The 13,761-nt window shown below is 35.2% G+C and overlaps 1 protein-coding gene across 4 annotated transcripts in view; it reads left to right on the forward strand.

The window, feature by feature from the left end:
* Positions 1-13,761, forward strand: part of LOC136039577 (dual oxidase-like) — a 49,651-nt gene that overhangs the window by 14,395 nt on the left and 21,495 nt on the right. For all 4 annotated transcript variants that reach the window (XM_065723430.1, XM_065723431.1, XM_065723428.1 and 1 more), the window contains 2 exons: positions 5,267-5,442; positions 12,045-12,208. In XM_065723430.1, coding sequence (XP_065579502.1) covers positions 5,267-5,442; positions 12,045-12,208 — 340 coding nt within the window. The remainder of the gene's footprint in view (positions 1-5,266; positions 5,443-12,044; positions 12,209-13,761) is intronic.

Here is a 13,761-nt window from a genome sequence, read left to right on the forward strand (position 1 = left end):
GGCCAAGTCTTTCCTTACTCTCAGTTTGTACCACGAACTGTTTGATAAAGAAGGATGCTATTTTATTCTTGTTACATTAAGTTATAAAACATAGGGTTGGTAAACAATCTCTTATTATCTCTTTTATCCCTCAGTGTTCATATATTTATCTTTAAATTTCAGTTGCCTCCCTGAAAGTTTGTTTTAAGCCATTTATCGTGGTAATTGAAGTCGGTTTGTCAATCAAATTTAAATGATTTAGGTATTTAAAGGCATGGAAAGCCAAAGCAGTCAAGATCTTAACTTTTATTTTTAGACGTTAGAGAATTATTGGTGCTTTCGTGTTAGCCCAACAACTTTTAGGAAGTTTGCTCTGCTTGAGAAACCGGTCAACTGTCTGAGAAAAACTTAGCTTTGTCTAAAAAAAAAAAAAAAAAAAAATTACGATGCTAGTATTCCACCACAAACATCAAAAACAAGAAAATCAATAGGGAATTCTTGTCGTAAAACAGTGGAAATCTAATTTGAATGAATATCTTGATCCTATATCCCAGGACCGTCCTCAGAAAATCATAAACATTTAAAAGAAGACAATAGCAAACGACCAATAAATCTAAAATGAAAATTTTTTCAAACAGTCCCAGCATCCTTACTTCAGCGAAGTTCAACCAGGACTCAACCTTAAAAAAAAACTGCCTGACAGGGGAGAAAGGGCATGAATTGACATGAAATGAGCATATGTTAATCATAGGCCTATGCCATTTGAGGAATATGGTAAGAGGGGGAGGGAGCCTGATGATATTGTTTAAAATCAATCAGGAAACTGAATATAACAATTATAAACTACTCGTGCGCGGACAAACTATTGTTGATGTCATGCTTAAAGGACGATCAAAGTATCTTTGAATATATTTGCAATGTATTTTCGATATGCTCTCCCCTTATACGCACACATTCTATATTAACCTATAATATCTGGTGGTTTTGGGATAACTCAATTTTCTATCCCAGTAAATCCGTCTATGTATTAAATATGTTGGTTTAATTGTTGCCATGGATTTCTTGGTACTCACTCTAAAAATATGAGTTTTCCTTTAAGAAATAGTTCTCCTCCCACGTGTTTGTTTTCATTAGCCGCCTGTTGTTAGTAGAAAACAATTCTGCTGATTCGTTTTACACTGGTACACTTACCAGTTGTATTACAGTAGTAAAAGAACGGAAAGTGTTCTATAGATGGAGTTACCAATAGGAAGTTCAACATTTGTAATTTGCTAGTTTTCAAAGTCTAACGATCAATGAAAGTATTGAGAAAGAGAGGACGAAATATAAACCAATTAAGATGTTACGCAATTCAAAAATAAGAAATCTCAGAAAAATATCATCCAGATAAATAAAGAGAAAACGTTATTCAACAAATTCGGGTATGGTAATACCCCAATTTTACTAAAGCTAAATATCCTCGTGAATATCGAGAATGCAATGACGTTTGACTACGAAACACAAATTTTACGAAATTCCAAATCAAAAGATCTTGAAATAATGTCGTTTAGATGAAAAATATAATGAATAACCGAATGGCCCCTTGGAAATTGTAATAGTTTTTCAGCTCATTTCTTAGAAAGAGAATATACTTTTTTATGGTTTATCTACCTTTCTTTTCTTAAAATTTTACACATTTGTGAGTCGCAACCGTGCCCATTCTCGGCTGTTTTGTGGATTTGGTTCTGGGCTTGACGACTGCTGTGTTGGTCAACAATGGACGACCACTGTACATAAATAGGGCGGTATTTGGTACTTGTCTGTTATTCGAAACACATTCAGGAATTACGTAGTGTAATATCTAACAATCACTATTTTGCCCCTCGAATTGGTTATCATATGCTTATTTTGAATGAGAAAACCTATGATGTGGCTATATTTTACCTAAATATTTAATATATAGTTTTGGTTAGGGGTTAAGTTAGGTTTCCATAATTTTGTTTCTAAAGTGTTATTTTATCATCATATTTTGTTATATTTCATTTTGATTAACCTTACTTTACTTCTTAGGTGTGTTTTAAATACCCGACAAGTATTTTGAATTAAATAAAATTAGTTCAGCTGTTGTCATCTTTTAATTCGAAAAATATTTACATAAAGGTTTACTGTTAGGAATGGCTACGATAGAATATCTGTCTTGGAGCCAAATGTGACTTTACTTAGTTTTAAAATTCTTAGTTTGAAAAAATCAATCTTAATTTAAAAATCAGAGCAATTTGGTCTGAGATCAGTGGTGTTTGTCTTCATATTTACGTTTTATGTTGACCATTGCAAAGATTATAAAATCTTTTGTGGTGTCAAAAGACGATAGGCTACATGTTTCATCTCTTTAAAATCCTACCAAATTTTTGCTGTTTAGATGTAATTAGCCAAAGACTTGATGCTCCAGACTTTGGTGAGTGCTATTGTCATGCGCATCAAGTATGACAAGTCTATCCTTTACGAGCCTTTCTAAAGAGTTCCCTACTAGCGTCATCTATATGCTACCATTCTAACGAAAGGCTTCTCAAATTAGAACATTTGTTCTTGTAAGGGGACCATCCTTTACGAACCTTTCTATAGAGTTGCCTACTAGAGTCATGTATATGCTACCATTCTAATGAAACGCTTCTCAAATTATAATATTTGTTCATGGAAGGAGGGAGTCAAAACACAAAATTCAGTGTATTTCACAAGAGTTTTTTGACAATCTGAGATAAGTCTTCTTTCCTATTCTCCTGATTGCAAACCCTTTCACCAGGATTTTTCCTGGAAATTTCACCAGGTTTTCCATGGAAATGAAACCAGCTATCCTGGTATTGTTTTAAAACGATCTGAAATTAAATAAAAAAAAACAAGTTTCTTGAACTTAAAGTAAGGAGTAGAATTAAAACTAGCAGAAATCATTACGTATATGAGGAGAGTTGCCCCCTCCTAAACACCTCGCTTTTTATGCCTAAGTTTAGATTTTATCCCAATTCTTTAAAAACGACCCCTGAAACGCAAGAGTCGTTTAATTAAAACAATAAGTAACTTTTTCTTTCAAAGTGTCGTAAAACTTTAGCGAAAAGAGCAAGGTGTTGAGGAGGGGGTAACCCCCTTCATATATGTAATAATTTCTATTCGTTCTAAGTTTTAACGTTGCTCCTTACTTTCAGTTGAAAGAACTTGTCTGTTTTTTTAATTTAATAACTGGTAAAAGGCAACTCTTCCTTTAACTGTTTCGCTAGTCCCCCACCTCTTTCTTTGGAAACAGTTCTTATTGAAACATGTTTCTACGGCTATATTCTTCCTACATCTGTATTTTCATATTCTATTCTACTATTATAAATATTCTGCATATACTATACTTACATATTCTATTCTATTTCATATTCTACTTCATATTCTCCCTCTTTATATTTGAAACTAGCCCTAGTAAGGTCTTTGTGTAGGCTTTTCAAATCTTTTGACAGACTTTTAATTGTACTTGACCGCCTTTAGTTGCCTTTCCCAACATCAAGAAAAGGGTGCTTGGTAAATGGGTGAATTCTTTAGAACCCACAGAATTCCTTTAGGACTCCAGGACTCTTTTAGGATCCCAGAATTTGTTTAATTTCAAATTGCCTGAACTTGTTTTCTTCATGAATCTTCTCTGGCTCTGAAAGCCCTTTATTAATCACCCTTGGTCTTCATTGGTAGCATAGGCTGTGTGTCTTAAGATACTAAAGCGGAATGAACCCCCAACAGCCATGGGAAGCGGGCCAAGGAATAATAACCTGTACCATTAAACAAAGTAAATACACGAATTTTAACAGGAAAAATATCGTTAAATTTTTAATATAGAGATTTTGGAGAACTGCAGCTTTTTGGCTTGTTGAGCTACCACAAATAAGACTGGTAATATTAGCATGTTCAGGGTCATTTGGAGATTCGGTGCTATATTCATGGCCTAAATTAGAGACATGTTTTTAGGGCTATGGACTTGAAGAGGATTGGGCTTATGGTATGTGTTTGGATGTGGAAACCGGTAGAAAAAAAAAAAGAAAAAAAATTCGAGGATCAAGGAATTCAGACACTACAACCATAATAGCAAATTTGTTTCAGGTAATGTCAGGTCAGAGATACTTGAGGATAAGATAATTTGTAATTCTAAAGTTTGGTTTTAAAATGTGAATTTGTGAATTAACGGCCGATTTTTTGCCTCTTGGTGAAAGAAGATGTATCTGAAAGACATACTTGAAAGAATAGGAGAAATTGGGGTCTGAATTTACATTCAAATTGCTCTTATTCAATGAAAATGTACTCCATATGAGGTGTGATTGCTAAAAGATAGAAAGTGTAAGAGATGGGATGCTTATTATGATTAAAACTTGCTCTAACTTCAATTTAAACTTGATGTTAACTTTAATTGAGGGTGAATGCTATGGTACTAATAGACGGCTTTGGAAGTTTCGTGTACGGATCGCGTTGGAAATTTTTGGGCGTTATAATTTTTTTTATAACTCGTTTATGTTTGCAATATTCATTTATTTGCTAATAATTTGCATTAATTTGCAATATTCATTTATTTTCTAATATTTTAGTTGTTTTGTAAATTTTCATGGCTATCACATCATAGGTCTTCAAAGCAGCTTTTCATTTGGGTTGTTTATAGAATAAAATTATTCTCCTATGTATTTTAGATAAAATTTGGGGGGGGGGGGGTCCTTCAAATGCAGTTCCTGCACTCATCATTTTTTCTTCTATTTAATGAGCTTACCTAGATTTTTTCCCCTACCTTATTGAGTGATTAGGGTTTTATTAACTAAATATTAGTTAATATTATTTTAGATAAATATTATTTTATTTATTTAATATTTAATAAATTTGTATTTTTTTATTAATTTTATTTTAATAAATTTAAATATTTTTATGTATTTATTTAGCTTAATAAATATTATTTCACTATTATTTTTACGATAACAATCGAAATTTCTTACAGGATAATACCTTAAGAATAAAGAAATAAAAGGGGGAAGAATCGTAAAAATTCTACGTAAGTGCGAGATTTACGATTCTATGAATCGTGAAAATTCTACGTAATTCCGAGATGTGAATTCTACATATTCTACGAAACTCGTTCTATGTAATGCGTTACTTGCAGAAAGTAAAATTAAGTGTTCTAGCTGTACTTCCTGAGGGCCTGTATCTGATCAAACCTCTGGGGAGGGGGAGGTAAATCTTTATTTTAAATGGCTATCCGAATATAGCTGCCGTCGCAAATGTAGCTCGTCTTTTCTTCTTCTAGGTAACAAAACTAATAAACAGTATGTTTGAAGAGGCCGGTTTGGAAGCCAAAGAATCATTGACCTATGACGATTTCAAGCTAACGACGAAGGATTATAAGGGAGACTTTGTTGCTATTGGCCTTGAATTTAAAGGGGCTAAACAGAATTTCTTAGATACGTCAAACAACGTTGCCAGGTAATTTATTTCGATAATTGTTCTCAGTTGTTGATGCTAGCAATGTGTATTTCCTGAAGAACAGGCTTAAAAATACAAAAAAATTGTCTAGATTAAATTTGTCTAGAATTCCCTGGGGCATTTTTGATCTTGATGTTATGCCCTCCCCCAATCCTTCCACTTTTATTCGTAGTTGAGTATATAGATCTAAGTTTTGTTGTATACTCAATGATCTTGAATATTGATCTTGATGTTATGCCCTCCCCCATTCCTTTAACTTTTATTCGCAGTTGAGTATGTAGATTTAAGTTTTGTTGTATACTCAATAATACCAAGTAATAACATAGTAACTGAAGAGACTTTTCTGTTATTGACATGGAATTTAAAGTAGCTAAGTAGAGTTTCTTATTTTTTTTCCGTAAATTTTTTCAATAATTTTTCTCCGTTTTTAATGATAGCGATGCACATATTCCGAAAGGCTGAAAAATTTTAATACCCAAGCTTGTCCAATTTTTCAGTAGGGGGTAGGGGTTTCTGACAATTTTATCTCGGTTGGAGGAGGGGTGTCTAATCCCCATTCTGTGCAGTTAAGCAGTTGAATCTTTTGTGCTTTACTCTCAAACTGATAATATCAATAGGAACAAAAGAGGTTTTATCACTTTTAGCTTGGAATTCAAAGGAGTGGCACAAAATCTATTAAACGCCAAAAACCACTACCAGGTTAGTGTTTTGCATGATTTTCCTCATTTGCGTTGCTAGTAATATAATTATACTGAAAAATAAAATATATAATGTTGGAGAACGAAATTCCCAAATTAATTTTGGGGTTGTCTTGATGTCGCGGTTGCCCCTAGGGGTGCTTACCTGGTCAGATCGGAACTCCAATGCAGTATAATAGAAATCTCAAAGCAAGATGTACAAATATAAGGCAGCGTCATTCATCCAGGTTCGTAGATGGAGCTCCCTGCCCCCCTTATGGATGCCCCTGCCCCTTCCCCTCCATTTTCTACGTAGTTGACCACATGAATTTAATCTTTATTGTATACTCAGTAACGTCAAATAATAGCAATATCACCAAAATTGACTTTGGTGCTATTGGTCTGGAACATTAATAAGTTAAATAGAATTTCACATGTACCTCAGAAAACACGACCAGGTCGTTTTTTTGGAATATTTTTCTCTGCTTTTGAGGCTACCAACTTATACCTGCTGAAAAACGGATCCTTAAAATTTCGAAAACTGAATGCTCGAGATAAGTATGTCGAATTTCTCAACAGGTGGAGTTCTTCAGACATTGTTGAAGTTGGGAGAGGGGTAGGGACTTATTCAGTGCATTATGCGGGTTGCCTCCTCTTGTTTGTAATCTAACCAACACTTAATTTTCTGCATGGCTCTGGATAGAAAGTTTTCTTCTAAAAAATGATGATACCGTTTTTAGTTTGATTTATCAAAATTTTGAGAGATGTTACCATGTGATATACGATACCATATTTATTTGGCCAAAATACCTTCTGCAAGCCTTTAAAAAATTGACGGATCGACAACGAAAATAAAAAGGAAAAGAAAAATAAGAAAGAAAAGGAACATTTTTTTCCTTTTATTGAACAAAACGTGACTAACAGTCGTCTTAGCCAGAGTCGGAATATCCCAGTAGCCTACATTTGCTTTCTAAAAAAAGGGGGAAATCAGTCAAAATGTCAACAAAAGGTTTTCAGTTTCTGTATTGAATCTCCCTTGGGATATTCCTCCCAAGATTGAATTAAGGGGCGGGGGAAGAGTAATCTAGGACGTCGTTATAGTGAAAGAAAACACGCGAAAGGTCAAGATGTATGAAGACTTGGGAAAATATTGAAGACATTTTTGAAGGTCAGAAACCATTACGATTTCTCATTCTTCTCTCTTTCAATGAGAATATTCTCATTCATTTCTTCTATTCACTCGTGGGCTCATAGCTGAAGCAGATGGTGAAGGTAAATAATACGGCATTACAGTCCCTACCGGCGGTGCTGATCGTTTCTTGGCCCTTCAGCCAGGAAGTGCAATGGGGGGCTAGGGGCCAACCATCCTTTGCTTTTGCACATCCTTCCTGTTTACCTTCCCTAGATTTCTTCAGGTACCCATTTAGGGCTGGGTCGACTCTGGCTGAGCTTACAGAGTCACACCACTGACCCCCGTTCCAAACTAAATAATTGGGTACAGTAGGATTCGAACCCTCGTCATTTGCAGATGACATAGTATAAATTGAAATGTAGCGAAACCTGCACACTTTATCAGCAGAGTAGTTGGTGATTTGTGGTTACCGACCTGTAATGCTGTTGATTTTTGACTGCTTAAAAGGCGCCTATCGTATATAACTAAAATAAAATTTGCAGTGACACAGAAGTAGGAGCTAGGCTGATAAGCTTAGAAATGCTTATAAGATAAGGGCCCATCGTATATAACTAAAACAAACATTTATAGTGACACAGAAATAGTAGCTAGGCTGATTAGCATAGAAATGCTTATACGATATGTGGGATTAATTCAAATATCCTGCTGAATCGGTCTTCTTCTTAGCTGCTAACAGTGCATAGTTCTATTTGACTGAATGCTTTACACTAGAACTCATAATTTAAAGGCATTACAAACTGCGGGGCTGTATGGGCTTCAGGTATAGACTGATCTCAAAGAGAGTCCCAGAGCTCTTTAGCTGTGTAATAGCTGTGTAGTTATATGTGATCTCTACAGCAGCAAAATTTTGGTCTCCAGTTTGTGGACATAGCTAATATTTGGTTGTGACTTCGCACATGATGTAGCCCTTCTTTCTGAGTCCGAACCATAGCTAATCCTAGTCTCTATTTGACGAAGTAGTAAGAACTTGTCAACCGGAAAGTTAGCTGGGAGAGGACCTAAGCCGTGGTGGGCCGGACCACTTCAGCGGACGGTTTATCAAATTATTTGGTCATAGAGGACGAAGTTGAGGTCCTTGATCATTTCGCACATCTTGTTCCTTTGTTTTTCAGGGGGGTTGTATAACTTATCCATTGCACTTCCTGGCTGAAGGGCCATGAAACGAAGATCAGCACCGCCGGTTTGGACCTCAAGGGTCTAGTGACGTCTTACTTACTTTACTTATAACTTATCTTGCCCGTTTGAAAAAGACTTCTGCTGTTTCTGCACGGCTTGGTGTCACCTGGAAACAGAAAAACGATGTTATTTGTCTGCTCCATTCTAATATATGAAGCGAACTCGTGGCCTACGAGTTCAGTATTCCTGAACCGGATTGGCATCTTTGTCGATAGTTCCATTGGTCTGAGATTATCAGCTATGTTTGATACAAATTGCATTCCTTAAATCTCGTTTTATTTCCCAAGCAGTCCAACAGGTTGTACATTGGTAGGCTCTTAACTATTTTGACTGCTAAATAACTCTCTAGTTTGCATGCTCTTTGGCCTAGGCATTGTCTCCTTAAACTAAAAACATCCAAGAGAAAGGCCATAACTTGATTTAAATGATTTCCTGAGGTGGACCTTTACCCCTCCCCCTGTAAAATTATGCTCATGACTTTATGTTCTGTTACTTGATGCGGAGCTGTAAAATCGAGACTGCAGATTTCGTTTCCTGCAACTGGAAGGGCGCTTGGTTGTGTAATATGCTTGCATTTGATAAAGAGACGAAAGGACCTGGTACAACAAAGAAATCTACAAAAGGAATTTACTATTACTACTGCTAACAAGTATCTTCAGCAGCAACTAGCATAAAGCGAACACAGCTCTGCACGCACATCCTCTATTCCAATCGATTTGGAGCATCCTTCTTTACACCCTCCAAAGAAGTTCTAGTTTCCTGAAAATCCTTTCTTACGGCATCTTCCCGTTCAACTCGTGAACGACCTGCTTTTCGTTTGGCCCTAAATGGAAGAAAGAAAAGGACGATCTTTGGCAATAGGTCATCCCTCATCCGCAGAACTTGAACTGGTCATCTCTGCCCAAGGACACAGGGTAGAGCCCATTTTTCGTACAGCTTAATGTTTTGAAATACGGTCAGTCAAATGGGTATCTAAGAAACAATCACCGGACCATTCCTCAGAAAAATAACTAACAAATCTTTTTTCTCTTTGAATTTTTTTTTTTTATCTTAGATCCAATCCTAAATTTGGATAAAGAACAGGAATGTCACACGTTTGTATTAGAGAATATCCTCTCTTTTTGGATAAGGTCAGCCAAAGCGTATTTAACAATATCGATAAGATGCCCCGCGCACGCAAGGGACAAACTAATATACATGTCTCATCAGTTGGGGGTGGTTTGAAGTTGGGCTAAGCAGCCATTGATCGGCTGATCTGTTGAGGCGGAATTATAAGTAAATTAATTTTTTTGAAGCTATGGATTTTTAACGGAAAGAACATTCATAGGGAGTGTCAGCCCCAATTTAGTCATTGAGTAAACACGGATGTGACAAAACAATAAACAACAAACAAACAACAACAAAAAATCACATTTTCAATATTCCCCTTCCCTATGTCAAAAGTATAGATTTGTCCGAATAACCTTTTATTTCCTAAAAGGGCTACGTAAAGCTTGTGTTTTAAATTTTGACAACTTAGCCCCCCAAAATGCGGCATCCATTAAATAATTTTCACGTAAATGCCTAACCCGTGAACTGGTTTTCCACTGGGCATATATTTTGAAGCTTAATGACTAAAATATAAGCACTAAACAGGTCGTGGTAACGAGCTGTAAGTGATGAGTGATTCGTACTAATAGTAATCTACACTCTAAAAGAAATCTTGATAACATTGTATGGATACATAATTAGAATTTAATCCTATCGTGATTCTATATATGTAAAAATCGTTACGCTTAATTATTAACAGTAGTGATCCTAAAACATTTGCCTAATTTTAGAAAAAGGGGAAAACACTGAAAAGGAAGTTTGAAATGATGGAAATTACGCGATTAAATTCAGTATATTAGAAAACTCCAATGCAAAGGCCTCAAACCCTTCTCTACGTAAATAGAGAATTTCCTATCTTTTCCGAGAAGAACGATCATGGATGCATGTTTCGATATTTGATTTTGGTGCAAAATAACAATTTTGATCCAAAGAGGGCCGAATTAAAAATTCTTGGATAGCCAATTGAATTAGAGTTGTAAAATCTAGCCCTATTAAAGCATGTTGGCCACTGCGCGGCCATAATGCCGCGCGGGGACACTTATTTTTAAAGATACGTACTGTCCATTCAAAATACAGTTCAAAAAGTTTCTGTATTTTAAAGTTAAAAATACAGATAAAAACTTAACTAAAAACTGTTCTAACTAAAAACTAATTTCAAATTAGTTAAAAAATAAATACAGACGAATATTTTAAAGCTTAATTTAACACTGTAGATTTATTTGAGGCTTCATGAAATAATATGAAATTTATCATTGAGCACCAGCTGTTAAAAAGGGTAAATGGATCATACTATGTGGAAGGGGACCTGTAGCCTGGAAAGATGCATTCTTAGGCCCATATTTTCTGACTTTCAGTGAAACATCGTATTAGAGAAGGGTGGAAGTATTACCCTCAGTCTCCTTTCATTCTAGAGAATACTTTTGGTCTAAGCCTGTAATATGGGTGCCGCGGAAGGAAAGGTCCTCTTTTATTGCGGAAACACATACTATGCTATAAAAGAAGGGGATTGAGGGGGAAGGGGTATTATTATTACTAGCATTATTATTATTATTATAATTATTTTTATTATTGTCTTTCGGAAAGGGTAGGGATCATCTCCTATAAAAAACATTGTTAGAAGAACTCCCTTAGAAAGCAAGGAAAAGGGGATTTTGAATTTGTTTCGGTATCTTAGTTTCTTCTTCACATCCCTGAGATAATTAGTAAAATTTAAAAACTAAAAATTTAAAAACTTATTTAAATTCTTTATTTTTAAAAGTCATGTTTTAATGTAAGTTTCTCTTTTATATTTTTATTTGCGTTATGCTGAGGACAGTTCTTGGACATAGTGTTGAAATACTCATTTAAAGTTTGGAATTCCACTGTCTTACGAAAAAAAATCCCAGTTGTTCTACTTGTTTATTTTTAGTTTATGATGGAAAGGTAGTGTGGTCTTCCTCGCTATTTAAACTGTAAGTAAAGAGCGACCCTTGTGAATGGAAACAGAAACTCTAAAAAATTAAGTTTTTATTAAAGCATGTAGGTCAAAGAACGTGCTATTTATGCTGATTCTAAATACACAGAATTCAACAGTTTTATATTCAATTATAAAATTTTTAATTTTTCGTTTCGGATTGATCCGAGTCTATTTTGTTTTATATATTTATTTCCATTTTTTTCTTCAAAGTGATCTTACAATTTTTTTCCCTCTATGAGTTAGTGTTTAAATGACTTGTTTTTCACCCCAAAGTTGCCTTTAATTAGTGCCTTTTATTGTATATTTAACTCATTGTGAATAAATATTATCTATCTATCATACCCTCTTAGTCATCTTAAGATTGACAACCTTATGCTTGTGTCTGTATTTAATGCCATCTACACTGAAGGACAATTTCCATAGAAATTTAAGTGATAAAATTTAGGTGGGTAGGAAGGCACTTTACCCTAAAAATCCTATTGTATTTTTTAATTGACACGTTTTATTTTAGAATGACAAGCTTCCACGTTGACCCAACTCTGGAACGACATAGACACTTCTTTCTCAGGAAATACGATACCATTACAACATACTTGGAGGAAAACCGTCAAAATATTTTTTACCTTTTCGTTTTTTACGTCATTACAATTACACTCTTCTTGGAAAGATTTATTCGTGAGTAAATTTCTGTTTTATAATTATCATAAGTTTTATATCTCATATAACATTGTGTTATATATATTATTGGCTCTATAACTTAGTTATTTTTATGTGACATATATGTGATATATGTCGTAAAAATTATTACGTTTCTGTCATAGTTAGTTCTGTATAATTTTAATTATAGTAATTATAGTTAGTTTTATAATACATACAGTCATATGATCTTTCTTTGGTTGATTTTCTTTGGGTGTACTTTTTCTCCTAGGTGTTTTGATGTGGGGGGGGGGGGGGGTCAAGGGTTTGCAACATGCCTCTCTCTTCATATTACTAAAGTCAGAAAACAATTTTTTTTCCTGCACGGAATAATTACTTTTAAGACATTATATTATAATTAGTATTGTATATAGGCTGTGTTGTTGTTACTATTAAGGAATTTCACTGCATTAGTCGCGTCCAAGTAGCACAATGTATCACTAGCCCTTTAGGCTGTTTCATCACTAGGTCTCATGAATCTATAGAATCTTTGTTTGGAGGAATGCAGAGATGGGAGATATCTTTTGTGGATTAAACCGCTTAGGGAGTTGGGATAGGGATATCCCTATCTGGGATAGGGAGACGTTACAGATGGAAGTGCAGTGCCTAACAAAGCTGTGTTTAAAGCACATTCATAGGCATCTCCTCCTTCAGGTAATCACATCTAGCTCTTTGCCGGCGTGCTTCTATACGATAGTATAAAATCAGGCGTGTGAATGGAGGCGGGGCTCTTGGTAGCATTTGTCCCCTATATTTTACCCCGCCAGATTTAGAAAAATGCCATTATTTTGGTATTTTCTTCAAAAAAAGAAAAAAGCCCCCCCCCCTAAATTTCGAAAAATACATTTTTGTTCTAACTACACTAAAAATTATTGTGAAAATTCAAGGCCCTTCTTCTTCATTTTCTTGAATTAGCGCGTCTTCATAAATCTTTGTGAAGGTGTAATTGTCTTTATCTTTATCTAGTTTTATTGGTGTAATGAGGGTCATAAAGATAGTGTACCTTAGGAAGCTTATACCAATGAGATAAGATATTAAAAAGAAACATTCAATAAATAGAGGTAATAATCCCCTCAAAGACTCCACGTACACCTGTAACAGAAAGGCTCCATGTTCTGTAAACTCCACTTAAAGGCTCCATGGTCACTTTGTTATGTATTAATTCATGTATAAGAAGCTGAATGACCGTATTTCAAACAATAAGCAGTACGAAAAGTAGGGCTGTACGAAGCTGCGGATGAAGGATGGCAGATTGCCAAAGATTGTCCTTCTCGGCCAATCGTCCAGGGCTAAACGGAAGAATGTCGTCTGCGGTTGGGATGGAAGGATGTCATAAAGAAACATTTAAGTTATAAGAGAAATTTCTGGGAGGGTGTGAAGAGGGAGGTTTTGAGTCGATTGGGGTGGAGGAGGAGTGTGTGTAGCTATGTTGGCCTCTGGTGGTTTGGTGCTGCGGTAAGTTGTTAGTAGTAGTAGAATACGAAGCTTAAATGGGACCATTGTCTTCCTCTCGTTGTGCTCCTTATTGCTCC

Source organism: Artemia franciscana, chromosome 19 (genome assembly GCF_032884065.1).
Source record: "Artemia franciscana chromosome 19, ASM3288406v1, whole genome shotgun sequence".
NCBI lineage: Eukaryota > Metazoa > Arthropoda > Branchiopoda > Anostraca > Artemiidae > Artemia > Artemia franciscana.